The following is a 19,660-nucleotide window of genomic DNA, read 5'->3' on the forward strand; positions in this document are numbered from 1 at the left end:
CAGCCTCTCACCCATTCACTCATTTTATTCCTTTTTGTCGTTACTGTTCATTATACAGGTATTATGGAAGTCTCATTAGGTATCATCTACTGTTTTACCACTGAGATTTCAAATCAAGGTCTGTACTCACAGACAATAAAGCAGTGGTAGCAGCATGGAGTCTCCAGTTTCATCAGAGGTTCTGGACTGAGTTTCGTGGGAACAAAAAGGCGAGATCTCTGAATCAGGATGGGGCATCAGAGATGGCTTCTCATGGGAGCTTCATGGCGAGTTGGAGTGAGCCCAGGGAAGGAAGGCGTGGAAAGGGGGCGATTCAGGCAGGATCTGGTATTGTGCACCAGACACTCCAGGAACAGGGCAAAATCAGGTGCAGCTGCCTCGCAGGGCACTTGTAGCAGAGTCATGGGAGATGAGGGCGCAGAGGGGCAGAGGCCCGATCACAAAGAGTCTTAGAAGCCAAGCAGGAGGCTGAAATTTATCCTGAAGAGCTGTAGGGGTGCTCCTTTGTATTTGAGAGATGGTGAGGAGATAAAGGCTTGTGACTTTTTGACCGTTTGCATGAGGATACGGAAGTTAGTGAGTTGGGAGGACAGAGGAGTGGGGAAAAATGCCAGATAACGCCCAGGTTTCTGGCTTGGACAAACGGGTCAATGGTGATACCTGTAATTTCAGTCGTGGAACACATGGATTTCATTTTTCACATGTCATGTGCAATGTGGCCAGTCCTTTCAGTTTAGCTGTCTTAAAGCAAAGATGCATTTTTTGTTCTCTGGTACTATAGGAGAGACCAACTGTCATGGGAATTATAGTGGAAGCTTGGAAGTGAATGTATAAGGCTCTGTCTTACACACACACGACATGGTTAATTGGAAACTTACCAGATAGTCTGAGTGTTAAGAGGAAGTGTAACAGCAGATTTGCTGGGTTCAAATCTACCTTAGTTGCGTGATGTGTGCCGTTTATTTCATTTCTCTGTGCCTCATGAACTGGAGGTGATAATAGAATCTACAGAGGGTTTGTTAATAAGGCATGTTGTAAGAACTTTTTATAACATAGAAGGCCAGCCATGAACGCTTTTTGCTCTTAAAAGTCAAATAAAAACTTCTACCCCAGAGATGTTGAGCTTGAGATGCACGTGAAATGTCTTCATGAAGAGGTCCAGGAAGTAGCCAAGAGCTTTGAGAGAGAGAGCGAGAGGAAGAAAGAGAGAGAGAGAGAGACAGACAGACAGACAGACAGAGAGAACGGCAGGCTTCAGAGCAGGAGGTAGACACACCTGAATGTGTCATCCACTGATGAAGCCTACCCAGGGCCAGGTCAGAGAGTCGGGGCCTGGGGAACAGAGGAGCTACAGGAGGAGTGAGAAGGGCAAGAAGATAGAAAACAGGGAGATAAGGCGGCCACGAAAGCTCCAAGAGAAGCTAGCTCCAAGGAGAGCATAATCAGCCTTAAATATGGCAAAGAAATCAGGTGCCTGTGTCCTCTGGAATTGTCGGTACAGAATCGACCTGGGAGCTTTGTCACAGCTCCTTCAGTCAAGTAGTGGAGATGGAGCCTGTAACAGGTTGAGGAAATAGGGTTTACACAGAGTGCTTTCGAGAAGCAGGAAAACTCAGTAATTGGCCTTTTGCTTTTCCATCCGCCTTGGCCTGCCTTCATCTGAGAAGACAGAGCATTGGTCTGACAGAGCCACTGGAGCTAGTGCAGTGATTACTAAAAACCTGGTACATCCATCATTCCTTGGAGACTGTTAGGTGGACCCTGAGTTCCAGTCCCCAACCCACAATAAATAACTCTCAGTTAGTTGTGTTGCTGTCTGTGCTAGCCTGCATCTATGAACACCAGTTTCTAAACAAGATAATATTGTGTTCCAACCAACGTTTCAACCAACCAACATTTCAAAGTCAGGGTGATGTTCACGGTTTCAAAATGAATTCGCAAAAACAACAGGAAATGAGCATCAGCTGTCTAACTACCTTGACAGGAGAGAAGAACGGCGTTGGCCGAACGGAGCTCTAGCCAATCACGAGCTACTCATTTACATGCGAGCGTCTCCCTGTCCTTGAAAGAAAAGCACCAGCCTGTTGGCATCCAGATGACGATTTTCAATTTAGGGATGTTTCAGGCATGTCGGTTTCAGTTGTGTTGCATTTTTATTTTATAAGTTTGCCTAGTTGTACTACTCTTGTACCAGAAATTAGCATTTTATTACAGCTTAGTTTTCAATATAAGTTAATCAAACATAAAATGAAGACTTTTACATAGAAATGAAAAGCCATTTTGGATTTAGTGAGTTTTAGGCACTGCCAATTTTCACTCTGGAATGCTGGGGCATACTCTGTGTAACATTTATAAATCTGGCAGGTGCTATCAGTGAGTCACAGTATATTTGAACTACCCAACAGAAGGGGCGCTGGATGCCCCTGCCATTGTCCATTCGTTAGCACCTGGGAGTCACTGATTCCCCGGAGTTTGCTCTTGGACAGAATCATTATTGACTGTTGTTTTTACAGGATGAAACTATATGTATTTTTTCTGGCAACAAAAAAGCAGAGGCGGTCATAGTTTTTTGAAAAGGAAAGATGGTAGGAAATGTAAGTGACCCATAATTGCTCTGCTCCTAGAGATAGATGATCCCTTTCACAGTGTATATACTTGTGAGCACATACTCAGATGCACTCCCATGTGTTCTCACACCTCTGTTTATATAGGCTGATCCTGTTGATTCTATCACATATCCGGCTTTTTTCTCTGCTTCACAGTACCTTGTAGATAAGTTTGCCCATCATTATCTCATTTTCCAACAGCCATCGAATAGATGCAGGATGGTTTACTTGACCCCTATTAATGGGCATTTAGGCTGTTCTTCAGTTTTCACTAGTAAATTCACAGCTGCAAAGATTACACTTGTGTGTACATTTGGGGGCATTAACTTCATTGTTTCTCTAGGACAGATATTTTTAAAAATTAGAGTTGGTGTGCTAAAGGTTTCTTTTTGACATATTGCCCACCTGCCCTCCTTAGAGGTTCTACAAAGTTAGACGCCCACTAGCAGTTTAAGAATATCCCCGTTTCCCCACATCCTTGCCAACACTAAAGATTATACGACATTTGAAAAGTCTTTGCCAACCTGGTAAGGAAAGAGCATTTGTCCCCTCCCCCCCTTTTTTTAAATTGTGAGGAAAGAGCATTTTTTAATCGTTACTATTGTTCATTGCTAAGGAGGTCACAGTACACATATTCACACATATAAATATATGTGCACACAAACACAATTTCCATTTCTTTGAATTGCCAGTTTGTATCCTTTGTCCACTTATCTATTCAGGTGTTTATCATCTTTTATCTTTTACAGAGTTAAGGTTATTAATCTCTTAGTCACAAATGCTGGATGTTTTCTCCAGTTTTTCATTATTTTGGGGAATTTAAAGTGGCACCAAAAAGGGGGGGAGAGAGCAAGACAAAACTGACCAGCGGGACACAGGCGGGCCGCATCCAGAGTTTGGTTTGTTCGTCAGCCCAAACAGTATGTCACGGAATTTGAGTTAATTATTAATGCTTAAAATGGGAAGATATCTAGCGAGTCGAGAAACATCAGGAGCTCTAACACCGAGCCTCCTTTCTCTCAAGGCTGCAGTGGCTCAGTAGGTGCGGCCACTTAAGGGGAAGGAGGGGCTCTCCAAGTCCCCAGTGTCTCTTCCTTCCCATCTCTTCATGTTGAGGTCCCGGTACCCTGTCTCCCTACTTACATGTTACCCAGCCAGTCTCTGAGGAGTGTGGAGGTGGTGGTTATGACTTTACTGTACCCTAGTGCAGGGTGTATTTAAGAGTATGGGAATTAAAAGAATATTTAATTTAAAACTGCACATAGACCATCTTCTTCTCTCCCCACCCCGTCCGCCTTTTTATGAGGAAATAGCATCCTAGAGATTTGCCATAGGTCCCTTTTCTATAAGAACCATCAAATACCATCCATGTGTAGAGCTGAGTATAGTTTCATTTGTTTCAAGAACTTGTCTAATGTTAGATATCTCAGATACTAGCTTTTAAATAGTAATTTTAAATTTTAATGTAAACTTGTGGGTAGGTTAGGACAGAATTTTGCTGGGGGAACGAATTAATAAGTCTGTGTGTATGTGTGTGTGTTTTTAAGATACTCCTGTGCTCATGAGGGTTATAGTCCCAGGACATGTTGGCCCTATGTTTCTTTAACTCTCATGCATCAAAATGGTTAGTATTAGAGCAAGTGAGAATCTAGTCTTGTTCTGTTCAGCATGGTAGCCAGGACTCACGTGTGGCTCTTGAGCATTTGAAATGCTATTCCAAATTGAGCATTGAAATGCTATTCCAAATTGAGATGTCCTGTAAATATAAAATAACGTATTGGATGCTGAAGAGGTAAGAAAACATTGTTAACTAGTAAGTGACGGAGTTGAGTCTGGAGATGAATTGTTTTGATTCCCACTAACCTTCCTATTTAATGAAAATACGAAACGAACACTAAGTGAGTTCTATTCATACATAGTTCAAAGACGTTTTTCTAAAAGATAAGGGTTTTGTTACTGTTTTTTTTAAAGCACAACTTTTATTTGATACTACAGAGAAATTTTTCTCATCTCTACTCATGAACCTAAGATTGACAAAAGCTTAGCTAGAATAAAGTATACCGAGTGTGCCTTACTGTAGTCCATTTGTTATTTAAAAGAAGCTTTAAGATTTTGTCGAATGCTTTCATATCAAGTTCTCACAAGATTTGAACTCAGCAGGGTGAATGAGAAGACCTTCCTCTAGCTTTACGGCCAAATACTAACTACTATTAGAAATCTTTCTCAAAGCTTCAGATGTGGGAGATTCGGGAAAACCAGTTTTTTAAAGAACTAAGAGTCCTCCTGGGATATCACAGAAGTAGTTATTCAACAAAAGAGAACAGAAAAATGAACCTGAAATTTTTTCCACTTAAATCAGCAGATGAAACTAATGGTGAGGAAAGGCAGTAGTGCTTTGTTCCTAGAATACAATTCTGTTTATTTTTCCCCGCCCAAGCCCTTGCTTTTCAGCCTGGCCTTGCCTTGCAGATTAGTCGCTATTACTTCATTCATGGATTCATTAATGTATATTGGGAACATACTGCGTTCAAGGGACTATGGTAGTTGTGAGAAAGGTAAATGCATAGGATCAAGTGTACAAATAACATATAGGGTAAAAAATAGTGTTTAAAGAGAAGCCTAGGACTTCCCTGGTTGCACGGTGGTTAAGAATCCTCCTGCCAATGCAGGAGACACAGGTTAGATCCCTGGTCCGGGAAGATCCCACATGCCACGGAGCAACTAAGCTCGTGCGCCACAGCTACTGAGCCTGCGCTCTAGAGCCCGCGCGCCTAGAGCCCGTGCTCTGCAACAAGAGAAGCCACCTCAGTGAGAAGCCCGTGCACCACAACGAAGAGTAACACCCTCTCGCAACTAGAGAAAGCCCACATACAGCAATGAAGACCCAACACAGCGATAGATAGATAGATAGATAGATAGATAGATAGATAGAAGCCTAGCTAAAGGGCTATGAAAGTCAACAGGAGAAACTGTTCCTGGTTGGCAGATCAGGGAAGACTTCCCCGAAAAGGAGCAGAAAGCTCCTGTGTGCAGAGCGCGGGGAGGATTTGAACATACAGAGAGGGGCAGAGAGGAGAGGGCACATAGGAAAACCACACGCTGGACGTCAGGAGAAGCAAATCCTACGTTGTGTCTGTGTGTTGAATTCCAGCAGGGGCTGGAAAGATTTGTCAAAGGCGAATTGCAAAGGGAATTACACTCCGTGTTAGTACCTTAGTTTAGGCTTTGCTCTGTAGGTCATCTGCGTAAGGGAAGAGCATTTTCAGCACCATCCTTCAGTAAGATTAATTTATCAGTGGTGTGCAGGATTGATGGAAAGGATGCTTGATTGGATGAAGTACCCTGTAAAGAAACCATTATACTGGTTCATGCAATTATTAATGGGGAAACTGAACTGGCCATCTCTGTCTTTAAGAGTAGAGTTGAATTGGGTTTGGAAGTAAAACCAGGAATGAAATATCATGTGTGAAAATCCATAATAATAGTATCAGCTCACATTTAATGAGTGCCTACTCTGTGCTGAGCTTTGTTGGAGAACTTTGCCATTTATTTCAGTTAGTTCTCACAGTCATTTAGGATGCAGATGACAACACGGACGCCTGGAGAGGTTAAGTCCCTCCCCCAGTCACACAGTCGGTGAGTAGCAGAGCCAGAGTTGACCGTCCGTCAGTCTGAATCCACACTGCGTATTGCTTTGCTGAGGGATTCATGATGGGAATCTTTCAAGTAACAAACTCCCACTGATGTAGTTGAAACACACTTCATTTTAGAAAAATTTATTTTGGACAGAATGTCTTTGAGATTGCAGCTACGATATGTAGCTAAATGAACAGTAAAACCATTATTTTATAAAATAATCATGTTTAAAAATGAGGCAAAATGGATGACGCTTTCATTTGACAGGATATTCCGAAATTGCGGTGTGTGTAGTAATTCTTTAGGTGGAGTGACTGGAATGTGCATAAAGGCTCTAACACAAAGATGACTGTTAGCTTTAAAGAAAACCCATTTAATTGACCTGCCGAGATCACTGACAGCTCACCCTTTCCTCAGAGGTAAGGGAGCATGACTGTCTTAAAAATGGAAAGAGCTTTGACGATTACAGGGTGGGAGGAAAATGAGATGCTCTTCCTAAAACGCCCTCTGGATGGGAAATAACTGCAGCTAAGAGAGGCACAGACAAGCTTTTTTTTTTTTTAAAGAAACATCTTTATTGGAGTATAATTGCTTTCCAATGGTGTGTTAGTTTCTGCTGTATAACAAAGTGAATCATCTATACATATACATATATCCCCATATCTCCTCCCTCTTGCGTCTCCCTCCCACCCTCCCTATCCCACCCCTCTACCTCTAGGTGGTCACAAAGCCCCAAGCTGATCTCCCTGTGCTATGCGGCTGCTTCCCACTAGCTATTTTACGTTTGGTAGTGTATATATGTCCATGCCTCTCTCTCACTTCGTCCCAGCTTCCCCCCCACCCCATGTCCTCAAGTCCATTCTGTACATCTGCGTCTTCATTCCTGTCCTGCCCCTAGGTTCTTCAGAACTGAGACAAGCCTTTTTTGTTTTGTTTTGTTTTGTTTTAGAACAAATGGAAATTCAGGGAAAACATCTCAAAATTGACTCTCCTGGAAGCAAAAATACTTAATTGACTTATGGTGCTAGCAAACTTTGAACGGAATTTTTGTCTTTGAAGTGAAATTGTGTTGGCATGTATGTTAACAAGCACAATATATCTGGCACTCAGAGGGGACAGAGATCAGGGGGCCAAGCTTGTCCTGAAAGACCTAAATCTGAGACATGAGCCTCAAAAGGGCCCACATGAGAGCCTCCTAAGAAAAGAGCAACCCTCAAAAGAGCATTAATATATCCAGGCAAACCAAGGGATACAAAACCATTTTGCTGAATTATTTGTAGAAGAGATTTTGAGTGCCATTTGACCGAAAAGGAAAAAACACTAGATTTCATTTTTCCTTCTGTATTCAGAAGCCACACAAATATCTGTGAGAGCAGGAAACGCCAGTAGGTTAGGGAGCAGATTCCATAGAAGCAGTTCTCAAGCTTAATGGTCTCAGGAACACTTAAAACTTACTGAAGAGCCCAAAGAGTTTTATGTTTATGTGAATTTTATTAATTGAAATTTGATCTATTTCTATTATAAGTCAAATAGTTTTCAAGATATTTATTCAGTTAAAAATAATCACCTAGTGAAAGAAGCCTGTCTGAAAAGGTATCATGTACTGTATGATTCTAACTCTATGCCATCCTGGAAAAGGCAAAATGACTAAGACAGTAAAAAGATCTGTGGTTGCCACTGACCCCACTAGAAGAGTCTCTAAACATTGGGAAGCTGTCAAGCTCAAGGTGGCCAAAATACAGTTTCCAAGAGTTATAATTTTCACACGAAAGCTTGAATTTTATCTTTGGCAACAAGTTCTGTCAATTGTTTGCCTTGAAGTGAGAGGCTCATCTCATTTTCAAGAAAATGCCTGCCAGATATCCAAATTGAGCAGCGTAGTTTGTCAGTAATCCTCTCAAGTAAAGAAATGTTTTAATGAAAACAGCAGCTTCAACTCACAATTCAAACATTCATACAAATTCACTTTCCTCCTAGACATCTCCTGTACTTCTCTGTATGCAGCAGGAATGTGTTATGCGTACTTTCCATTTCATCACACAGAATACTAAAAAGATGTACTCCAGGGTAGAGATGTAAGAAAATTAATATTTTTTTCTGTTTCATCCAGGACATCCTTAAGTGAAACTGGCTTGCTTTCTTGCTTGCTTTTTATTTCACTGTGAGTGTGTGGTGGTAAAGAATGCAGTGACTTCGGGTACAGTTTAGTGTCACTGCCTTGACCTGTGTGTGCTAAGATGCCAACAGGTTTACTCACCATTGTTTCTGCATCATCAGGGAAAATGTCCACACCTGACAAGGGCAGATAGTGTCTTAGGATGATTATGAAATAGCTTTGACTTTATAACCCCCTGCAAGAGTCATGGTGACCCCCAAGGTCTACAGACCACAGTTTGAGAACTGGTGGGTCTAAATTATAGTGGTAATACAAACATTGTAAGAATTGACTATTTCCTGGTCTAACCACATAGACATTTATCATACTTGCATTTTTGGCTCTAGGATTTTATATTCTTACAATGAAGATTCTGTTTTAAAATTAAATATGCAAATTGAGAGCCAAGGAAGAATAAAATGAAAGTTTAGAAATAACTGAAATTCATAAACTATCATATTTAAAGCCGAATTTCACACCGGAGTACACGGACCTCATATTTATTTAGGAAATAGTTGCGTTGTGCCTTACATAAATAATTTACTCACGTTTTCAAAATCTCAGGCTATATTACTGCCCTGTGGTAATTGAATCTTCATTAATCTGAAAGGGTATGTTTTCTTCATTATTTTAATTATTTCGGATAAAAGCCACAGCTTTGCATTTTTATTGAGACTCCCCTCTGGATGAGTGCTTTACCACTTGTCATGAGGATGATTTTTTTTTAAGTGCACATTTGCTGTTCGCCAAATCAGTTTCTGGAGTAGAGCACGCTCCAGATTGAGACCATGTGAGCCCCTGTCTTTGGAAACTCCGAGGTTGTGCTTTTCAGATGACTTCATAGAACTGTGCTTGAGCTTGACTGATTCCCCACGGCTCACCAGGCACACTGAGAAAGATAAATTGAAGACTGCACTGGACACTCTGTAAAGACTTAAGGCAAAGTAGGCAACCAGCATGTATCCTTGAAAAATTTAGACGTAGAATTAGACCTGTGATTAGATGAAACAGCTACATTGACCTGTTCTCACATTGGCCAAAAGAGGGGGACACAAGCTAAGGAACGTGACTTTAGTAGTTAGAAATGTTCAGTGACATTGTATAGTCTGGGGGTGGGAAACTGAAGCAAGGAATTAGTGGTTTGGGTTTTTTTTGTTTGTTTGTTTACTTGACCAAAATTCTGATAACATAAAGTATAACTCATACTTAACAGCTATAACCATATCCAAACTCGAGGTGAATGATGACACTGTCGAAAGTAGGTTGAATTAATTACAATAATAATAATTAATATCTGTCAATTTGCATTGACGAAGAATCCAGAAATCTGTGTCCCCACCCCATTCATTCCTGTCCTCCACGCCGTACATCTGTATACTCATCTTACCTATCAGGCACTTTCTCACTTCCTTGCATCTTTCCTCATTCTTTTCTACCAACCTGAGGCAGCTTTTATTCATTTCAGTGAAGTCAAAATTACTTTTTCTTCTTCTTTGAATCTAACTTTAAAACCTACATTGCTTTCTCTTTTTTTTAGATTTTTATTATATGAATTACCTCTGTGTTATAGTTAACTTTTTGGTCAGATTCTTATTTGCCACTTGTTTCTCGTGTGCTGGTCAATCCTTCAGGTATTTTAAGGCCCTGAAGGGTGGGTCAGGCTCTCATGCTTGTCTTCTGGTAAAATACTGTTTACTGTAGAACCAGGCAGATGGGAACTGTTGATTACTTGATTTGGAATTTGGTGAATCTTACTTACATTTTTTTCCCAAGCCTGTCTTTGGAATATTTAAGCCTTGTCTCTTTTTTTTCCTCCTAGAAATTCATTTTATAGACAACATTCAACTTTGTGAACCTGAAAAATTTTGACCATTCCAAGTCTTAATGCCACACCACTGCTCCAGCGAATTTATACTACGACTGGTAACAATGGCCAGAAGCCTGAAGAATTAAAATGCCAACACCAAACCTTACCTTAACAGCTCTGGTCTATACCGTTCCCCCGCATTTTAATATATTATTTTGTTTTATAACCACTTCTAAATACTCTTGGTTACTTCTTTTCTTTGTTTGTTTTTTTTTTTAGTTAGAGAGTTTCGTTTTTTGTTTCCTGTTTACTTTGTGTACAACTACCTGCTTTCTGTGACTCATTTTGATCAAATGATAGTGAACAAAGCCAGCCCCAGCTGGTAAGGTGCTGTTCACTGGAACAGGTGCTGTTGTGCGGAAAGGAGACTCTGTGACTAATTTCGATAGTGGCTTTCCTTCTTCCGGATGCTTCCCATTGAGTTCGTACAAGTCAATATTTACAGAGTTCTCAGTTTGCAGTAAATATACTTGTATGAGAAAATATTAATGCAGATTAAAGGCGTTTCTTACATCGTGAAAATTTTCTAATGTTTGAGAATTTCATTGGGGCTACTTTTTGACATTGAACCCTTTTGACTTTCCAGTACCGTGACTTTTTACTTGTAGCAGAAAGTCCGGGAATCTCCAAACTGGAGAATTATGATGAAGTTCACTGACCACGCACTGTGTTTAGAGGCCCTGTCGCACCACAGTGCCGATGCTTCTCAGACACGGGCTCTTCGGCAGCATTCCAGAAATAGGAGGGGAGAGAAAGCAGTACCTTCCCTCCTACTAAAATATTCAGGCAGCTTAAAAACCTTAGTGCTTTCTTTCTTAACATGTCCAAATTTCAGTACTTTCCATTATTTGAACACTCGTGTAGAACACTTTGTATTAAACCTCCTTGTCTCCATGTAAAACTGACCTTTTGTTATCGAGCAGGTGTATCTCTTTCAGATAGCGTGATGATCCACACAGGTGTGAGGTTGCCAGGGTGAGGAGTTAGGGCCGTGGTGGTTTTTTGACGGTTGTAAGAAGGCTACACCATTTAAAGCTGACACCAGAGACCTGATAGGGACTTATTAACTGTATTGAAAGTCTTTCCTTTGCTTTGGCCCTATGTATAGTTATGACGCCAGATTAGATGCCTAGCAGCTTCCAGTTGTATTAAAGGATATTTTGCTTTCTGTAATACTGTTATAAAATAAAGTTTGTTTATTCTCTAAACTTGTCACTTCTCTTTTTATGAAGGTTTAAAAAGATAAGCTCAAGTCATACTGTCAGTCAGAAGTTCTAGTATTTTGTGGGATGTAGCATTTTTAAAATCTGTTATTCAGATCTTTTATAATTCACGCTGCTGCCAGCATCACCGATTTCAAGTGGCTAAACCGATGTCAAATGTTTGTAAGTCTACTGTTTAGAATGCCAGTTCCTTCTGCCTGGTTACGTAATCCACCCCAGCTTGTACAAGTTCTCCAAGGCATATTTTTGCTTGTTTTCTTTGTGTATTTTTTGTTTTGTTTCAGGAAATATCTTAGCTGCACCATCTGAAACCTGGTCCTCTGCTTCAATTTTGCTTAACAGTCCCGTGGGTCTTAGTGCATCAGGCAGAACGGGCTCTGCTGAGGGCTGCGTCCGTGTCTCATCAGGATTTGCCCAGACACATCAGATGAAGTGCTGGATTTTCTTTCAAACGTTAAAAGCATTATATAGCAAATGACCAACAGGGTGTGGTATATTCCATCTAAAACGTTCTGTAGAATGTCTTTCCCTAGTTGTTTAAAGTGAGCATGTTAATATAATATGATGACTCTCTTCTTTGGGATCGGTTCCCACTGAATTATCTCTCACCTTGTGCAAGATCTTTCTCGTTTTCTCTAGAATTATTACAAAACAGCTCCTCTCTGGGGAAGCATATCTCAGCAAGCCAAGCCTTAGAAATATTATGGAACCAAATGTGACTCTGTAAATATAATTTTCATCAGAAAGTGTGTATGTATAACATTTGTATTTAAAGCAGAGGTTGGTCTGTCAGGCTTTTTTGAGAACCATATCCTCCCACATGGAAGGAAGTGATAGGAGGTAAGTATGTCTATAGCAGCTCCAGTGGAAGAGGAAATGCATTGTTCAGGCAGGGCTCGGTTTTATCAGCTGAGGTGGCAAGGACAGAGTTTGGGGTCCCAGAGACATCTGAAGTATCTGTGGGGTCTTGGTACCTGAAGAGCAGCTGAAGACAGTGTTGGTCATGACACCCGTGACTGTGGCAGCAAGACTGTCTATTTTAGTATTTCCTGCAAAATAATTCTCATGATGTTATCATCTCATTCTGTGAACTGAGCGTTCAAAACCCCAAGTGATAGAATAAGAAAATAGGTCAACAGGGTTCACTGCCGTGAGACGTCCAGGCAATATAAGTCAAAAGTCAAAAGCAATATATCTTATCTTAAGTCAAAAGCAATATAATTTGGGGGTGATAAGCAATAATTCCTTTTAGTTGTATAGGGTTTTTATGAGTATTTCACATAAACCTTCCAGCGATCCCGTGTGGAACACAGGAAACAGAGCAGTGCCTTTTCCAGAGGCCACAGCAGGATAAAAAATAATGTTGTTAAAAAGAAATGTATAGCGTTGGTGAATTTTTGGCATTTCACTATTGTGAGTAGCTTCCGTTTTCCTTTATGATGCACATAGCATTCCTCACTGCATAGACCACAGTTCATGGAGTGAGCATCCCCAGGACTCTGGCAGTGAAGCAAACTGTAGCATAACGACTGCCCAGCATGGGCTTCATTACGTTTTCCCCTTACTCATGGATAAAATTATATAGTGTCTGAGAACATCATAAATTGAGAATTAAAAATAATAGGATAAGGAGGAGTGAGTCGTGGTTTAGGTGAAACAAGATTGGCCATGAGTTGATGATTGCTGAAGCCAGGCAGCGGTAAATGGGGGTTCGTGATATCATTCCGTTAGAATATTCCATGGTAAAAGACTAAAAAATGCCATAAAGCCCGTTAATTTTGTAAAAAGGTCCTGTCTCCGTGTACTGTGAGGTAGTACATTGCTCTTCCGGGTATGGTGCTCTGGTCAGTTTCCAGCAGAGGCTTAACGCACTTGCACTAGAGAATAGGACCGGGGTCTATGAGGGCTCACATGGATCCTTGCATGCGCGTGCACCTGTTCACGTATTTGCCGGAATTAGGCCACGATGCGGAGCTGGCCCCGGAAGAGAACACGGTCGGCTGGCAAATCTGAGGTGTCAAACTCCTGACCCTTGGCCACACGGTCAAAAACACTGACCCTCTGTATAGTCATGATACCCAGTTAGGTTTATAGTAACTTCAAGTTGTATAAAGTATTTTGCTTCAAAAACACTGGCTTCAGTAACTTCGTGACCACCTAGAGGGGTGGGATAGGGCGGGTGGGAGGGAGACGCCAGAGGGAAGAGATATGGGGATATATGTATATGTATAGCTGATTCACTTTGTTATAAAGCAGAAAGTAACACACCATTGTAAAGCAATTACACTCCAATAAAGATGTCAAAAAAACAAAGAACAAACTGGCTTCAGACTCCTACAGATGGGTGTTTGCCCTACTCTGAGTAACTGAACCATGTGACTTCAGTGAAGGTACTTAAACATCTATAAAGGGAAGGTAGTAATACATCCCAGTGTAGGGGTATTCTCATGGTTAGATGAAGTAAAAATGTATAAAGTGCCTGGTGGAGCTCCTGGCACAATAATGCCCTCCAGAAAAGTGATCGCTATGAGTACTAACAGCACCACTGTGCATGAGTTAACCCACCAAAGGCAAATTATGGGAGATACTGCCAGTCTGATCTGTGTTCTTGTGAGAACCTTGCAGAATAGACCTCTACCCTAGGAACTAGGTTACTTGGGAAGCCTGTGGGGAAGGTTTTGGCTTTGAAGTTGTGTGGACCCAACTTCCTTGTGAGCCCTGCAGTGTCAGGAACCGCTATGGTCTACTCATTCTGTGCTGTATGGCAACTAAGGTGGCTAGTGTAAGACAGCACAATCCTTTCCTAAGACTGGCTGCAGGCTTCCTAACCACAGATTCCTTGATGGACTTCAAGGGGCTAGGCTTTCCCACAGTATATACAAAATCATGGGTATATGCATTTTTCCTACAGAAAAAATGATGATTTGTATCTTTAATTAAATTCTCAAAAGGTTTCTTTATTACCTAAATAAAGGCTAGGATTCTCTGCTCTTAAGAATCTGGGTTTTGGAATATGGATTTGAAAATTTTTTTAATGGAAAGAATTTCAATCTGGTGTTAGTTATAAATAAAATTTCTTGAATACATATTTCCCGTTTATGTTCTGCCAGGGTGGATGCCTTTGCGTAAATTCTGATAAACGCAGAGGCCTCTTCTGATTAGCACACTAATTATAAAGTCGGAAAGCAAGACTCAAGAGCATTTGTTTGGAAAATTCTAACTTTTTATAAACAAGTCAGAAAATCGATTTCCAAAATGTTTTTAACCATTATGAGCTCTTATTCTGAGATACAGTTCTGCCAGAGAACTTAAGATTTCAAGGAAAAGCTGTTGTTGGATGTGTGAACTTGCTTATCTGTTCTCAATTTTCCAGTTGCTACTAAGTTATATCTAGAAAATACTGGTGGCTGTTACCTGGTCAGATTACTTGGAAGTTTTTTTTTTTTTTTTTTTAAGGGGTGTAAATAATACTGCAGAGAACATGATGTGTGCCCTTCCTTGCTCCGTTTTGTTTTATCAACGTGTATAAGCTCAGAATGTGAAGAAGCAGTCATGGACTTGTAGTGTCCCAATGCCACATTTCCAAATTACCAACACAGTTAAGGAGAGAGAGAGAGATGTTGTTAACAATTTTAGGTTAGCTCTGTAAAAAAAGTTTTTTTTTCATTGAATAAATGGCAATGTAACAACTTACAACACCCATTAAAGTATTTTATTGAAGGTCTCATGTTGGGGAAACAGAATTGGGAGTTCGTTCAGATACTAGAACATTAGAAATAAGGTTAGGAACTGTTGAGGTGAAACCACTTAGGAACATTTTTGGCCCCTGATGAAAGGCTTTGGAGCACAGGAGGAAACAGAGTATGGGATAAGTAAGGAGACCACCAGCCTGGTCTAGGTGGCAGCAGCGATGACAAGGAAGCAGGCAGTCCAAACCAGAAGGAACTCTTCCCCTGTACTCTAAGCAGGTGGAGAGCAAAGATATGACCGGGCAGCTGGTTGGCTGCGCTCTGTGAGGGACTAGTCAAATCCAGTACAGTGCCTTCAAGCAAGTGGTAGAAAAACCCTTGGACTTGGTCTCTCTGTAGGAAAACGAACGTTTCTGTTCCTCTCTACATGTAAAGAACATTCATGACTCTACTCATGATCTCAGTGGACATTCTTTGTACTCATCTCGTTCAGCAGCAACAAAGGAGTCAGGTCTTGCTTTATACAGCTTGTTTATGTTGAGAACGTGTATGTTTCGAGCTCCTCTGTTACCATAGTAGCTGAGATGCATTTTCCCTGGTAAGGCAGAGGTGGTGGAATGCATCCACCAGAGTCATCAGTCAGGCTTATGTTGTGCCCGTTTCCAGAAGAAGGTGGAGCAAACCCTGGTGGCTGAGCCACAGATTGGGCTGGCAGCTGGCAGTATGATGCATCCTTTCCACACCTTCTGTCCAAGAAAGCATTTTACGTAAGCTGATTTCCACCAGAGGCTAAAAAGAGATCCCTCTCAGAATTGAAAGGATATTGTCATTCCTTCCATATGGCATGCACATTTATTCTAAATTACCTCAGTCTGGAAGCCCCAGGAGACATTTTCATCGTGATCAAATGCAGTAAAATACAGAAATGAGTGTCTCCAGTAGAACAGTGAGTTTTATGTTATGTAAGAAGTGCAAATGGAGACTAATAATTCACTGGATGCATGTGAAGAATTTGAGACTGGGGTGGGGGAGAGAAACAAACTATCTGGCACTAGTGGCACATTCTTGCTTTGGGTCGGCCAGTCTTTTGCATGTTTGTATGTCACTGCAGAAATCGGTGCATTTCTTACAGGTGAACAAATTCATTATGTTTTATGAAGTTAATCAGTCTAATAGCCTGTTGGATTCCTATGCAAACATAAGAATACAATGAGACTTACACTTAGGACATGTTAAGTGTCCTTTGCTAATGTTAGCTAGGAAAACTGAAGAGCCCGGGAGTAATCACAATCTATTTGAACTACTACTTTGAATTAAATGTTTCTTTTCAGTTATCTAGGTTGGCTATTGGGGTTCCCACTGAAAGAAGAATTGCGCTAGTGAAATGTTGACTTCTTTCCGTATTTAGAAGTAGGTCTCCGATGTTTTGGTTTTAGAGGCAAAGTCTTGAGTCATTCTCCACATGAGTCCCATGAACTTTGTGTTCTTTCCTTTTCCCACCAAATTGCCAATACTTCCAAGTCATGTCATGCTGAAAACTACTTTCATGGCGATCCATACCGAGTATTGAGAGACTCTGCTTGCTTTATGGGTTCTCACAATGATGATGCGATTTGTGAAAGCAATTGGGAAAAGGGGAGAAGCAAACCAAGGGCCAGAAATGATGCCTTAAAAGGTGTCATTTCAGTGTTGCCGAACTTCAAGGGAGGAAGTGGGAACTCTCACAGCAGGAATCCACACGTGCTCATCTTCTGCTATTTATTTGAGTTCTACCAGAGTATCTTCACCTCCAAAGTCAGAATAATGCGGGCTTCCATGGCATTATAGAATAATGATGCTTAAGAATTTTAGTTTGAAAACAGTGCCCTTCAGAGTAGACATAGTCCTATAAAAGTTAAAAAGTTACAATGTGCCAAGTCCATAGAGCACATCCAACAAAATCTTACATTCTTGGGACTCGCCAAAGAACTGCTATTTAAGTCGAGTCTCAGAGCTGTCCTCTTGAACCACTTCTCAGAACAAGCATCTTAGTATTCTTTTTGTCTTGCTGTGGTTCTAGTTTATTAACTATTTACTAAGCCATTGACCTTCGCTCTCTGACCAGTAGAAATTGACTGTGCTTTAGCCATTGATCAGCCATTGATCAGTCCCCAACAGTCACATCCGTTTCTCTCTCTGGTACCAGGAAGAGCTAGCCTTACGATTGTGTTGGTGGTCAGGAGTCTGTGACAGTTCTTCATTAACTGAAAGGAAAAATACCAGTTAATACTGTGGAGGCAGCTGAGTGCCACTGGTCATTTACAACTCCTCAGGCATTATTGGCCAGCATTTCTACCCTGGTGGCCCCAGCAAGTTACAGAAGTCATCGTCATCAGAGCAAGTCCTACTGCAGCATCTCTCCTTTCCTCCTCAACCACTCCCAAAAGAAATATAAATGCTGATTTCTAAGGAGTGGTCCTGGTTAGAGAGGGCAACCTACTACTGTAATAAAAGGTGTTACATGCTAAGTATATTTTATATTCAGTAGATTGTGTTGATTAAATGTATTAAGGCTCCCACATTCAATAAGCATTTATTAAACATGTCTATTACCCAAGACCCGGGGATATGCAAATGAGTAAGACAGGGACTCTGTCCTGTTCCTCCCTGCCAAAAATGTGTTTGGGTGTTTGTAAGTCTTTAGACGAGTCAAATCAGTCTCCTTTTTACCTTTTGGCATCTTTGACTGAAAACTGAGTGTCAACTTTTCGCCTCTTACATACTCCTTATCCCCTTAAAATACAGCTTCAGTTAAAGCTATTGAAATATTAAACCTTATCAATGATGTCCTAATTACTAAATCTGGTGGCATTTTCCAACCCGCAGTTTTCTCCGCTGTAGCATTTGACACGAGCCCCCTTTCCGTGACACCCACCCCCAATCACACTCCTCCCTTTGGCTTTTATTATGTATCATCTTTCTGTGTATTCTTATCTGCTCCTGTAGCTTCACCTGTTACCTCTCTGGCAATAGCAAATTTGAACTTTAGCCCTGAAATCCTGACAATTATCCTTTGAGATCTTCCTGGTACATCCAAAAAAAAAAAAAAAATTCTCTTCCTCACCACCACCAACATGCATAACTGAAACTATTTTTTATTCTTAAAAGTTTATTTTCAGAATTATAATTAATCAAATTATCCAAGCCAGAGACAAGGAGTTCATAATCTCATAGGAGATAATGTATTTTATAGAATTGAACCTGAAAATGTTCTTTTTGGTCCCCACGTCAAGTCCCAGCAATTCATTCTTTGCCAGGCACTTTATATGCCATGTACTCTAGGACATGAGCACTCTCTCTGAACTATTCTTTTCTGATTCCACACTGCTTGTCATCTCAATTGAGAGAGGGTGTATATGCATTGCATGGTAACAGGTCTTAGGTTACATGAGGCTCAAGACTTAACAGCTAATGTTTCTTGATCACTTATGTGCCAGACACCGTGAAAAGCCTTTTCTCATTTAATTCTTGCAATGAAATTATGTTGTGGTCACCATTATTATTCTTACTTTACAGGTGAGCAAACAGAGGCATAGAGAAATCAAAATGAGGCAATTTGCCCAAGATCATAGAAACTGAGGGAGTCAGGATTCAATCCCAGGCAGTCTGACTCCAGAGCCCACACGCTCAGCCACTCAGTTTCACTGCCTTTCCACGTAGGTTATTGCTCATTCAAAGGTATTGCTTGAGATAGCTCATGCCTTAGATTATAGACTCACTGAAATATGAGTAACTTCTTCTCTCTTATTCTTAATTACTGAAGGCTAACTGCACAACAAGTGCTTTGAATGAGGAGCCAGGATACAAATTCTAGAGTGAAAATGGGTGACCTGAATAATGACGTTGAAAGAAGAGAACTAGAAAATGGAAAACTAGGAGAGAAAGCAAGAGAAAACCCATCATTCCTCAATGAGTTATATCTACCAAGTGAACCAAATGTCTGTGCTAGGCGCAATGAAGAGAGCTAGAGAAATAATTTATCCTTCTCCTGAAAGAGCTTGCAATTTGTCCATCATTTCATTTTAATGGGTCTGTTAAGGACAGTGCAGAGACTAGACAGGTGAGATTAGCCAGGTGGCCATGAAAACATCTGAGTTTGTAACTGTAGAATATTCTGCAGGCCATGAAGTTTTCCTTCTTGGGCCACAGGTGAAGAAATGTAATCTTCTTGACTCAGAGCTAAGTCTTTATGCAGAGGAATCACCATCATCAGTAATTAGCCCTGTTACAGAAAGAGATTGATCGAGTCCCTTCAAAACTTTTATCAAATTCTTGCCTTGTTCAATTCTCACACTGTTGGCTCTCATGTTGGTGATGTTTTATTTGCCTGGGCCAAGAGGATTCCTCCATTCAGCAGATACCTACTGAACACCTACTCTGTGTTCAATACTCCAGGGGTAGTGTTTTGGCTGAGAGAGCTAGCTCTGGAGCCAGACAGCCAGGGT

At 40.9% G+C, this 19,660-nt stretch overlaps 2 protein-coding genes across 26 annotated transcripts in view; one reads left to right on the top strand and one right to left on the bottom strand.

Moving 5' to 3' along the window:
- Positions 1-19,660, top strand: part of EPB41L2 (erythrocyte membrane protein band 4.1 like 2) — a 267,535-nt gene that overhangs the window by 202,634 nt on the left and 45,241 nt on the right. For 24 of the 25 annotated variants that reach the window (XM_027086494.1, XM_027086469.1, XM_027086457.1 and 21 more), the window contains one exon: positions 10,217-11,472. The exons of the other annotated variant lie outside the window; for it this stretch is intronic. The gene's annotated coding sequence lies outside the window, so the exon portion shown is untranslated. Of the gene's footprint in view, positions 1-10,216; positions 11,473-19,660 lie in introns of those variants that run through there. 25 annotated transcript variants of the gene reach the window in all.
- The window catches only part of SMLR1 (small leucine rich protein 1), a 190,643-nt gene continuing 188,316 nt past the window's right edge, over positions 17,334-19,660 (bottom strand). Inside the window, exon 4 of the mRNA XM_027080535.1 lies at positions 17,334-17,419. Within this exon, the coding sequence (XP_026936336.1) occupies positions 17,334-17,419 (86 nt within the window). The remainder of the gene's footprint in view (positions 17,420-19,660) is intronic.

This window comes from Aethalodelphis obliquidens, unplaced genomic scaffold (assembly GCF_003676395.1).
Source record: "Aethalodelphis obliquidens isolate GAN/ISIS:26980383/991018 unplaced genomic scaffold, ASM367639v1 scaffold3, whole genome shotgun sequence".
In the NCBI taxonomy this organism is placed as follows: Eukaryota; Metazoa; Chordata; class Mammalia; order Artiodactyla; family Delphinidae; genus Aethalodelphis; species Aethalodelphis obliquidens.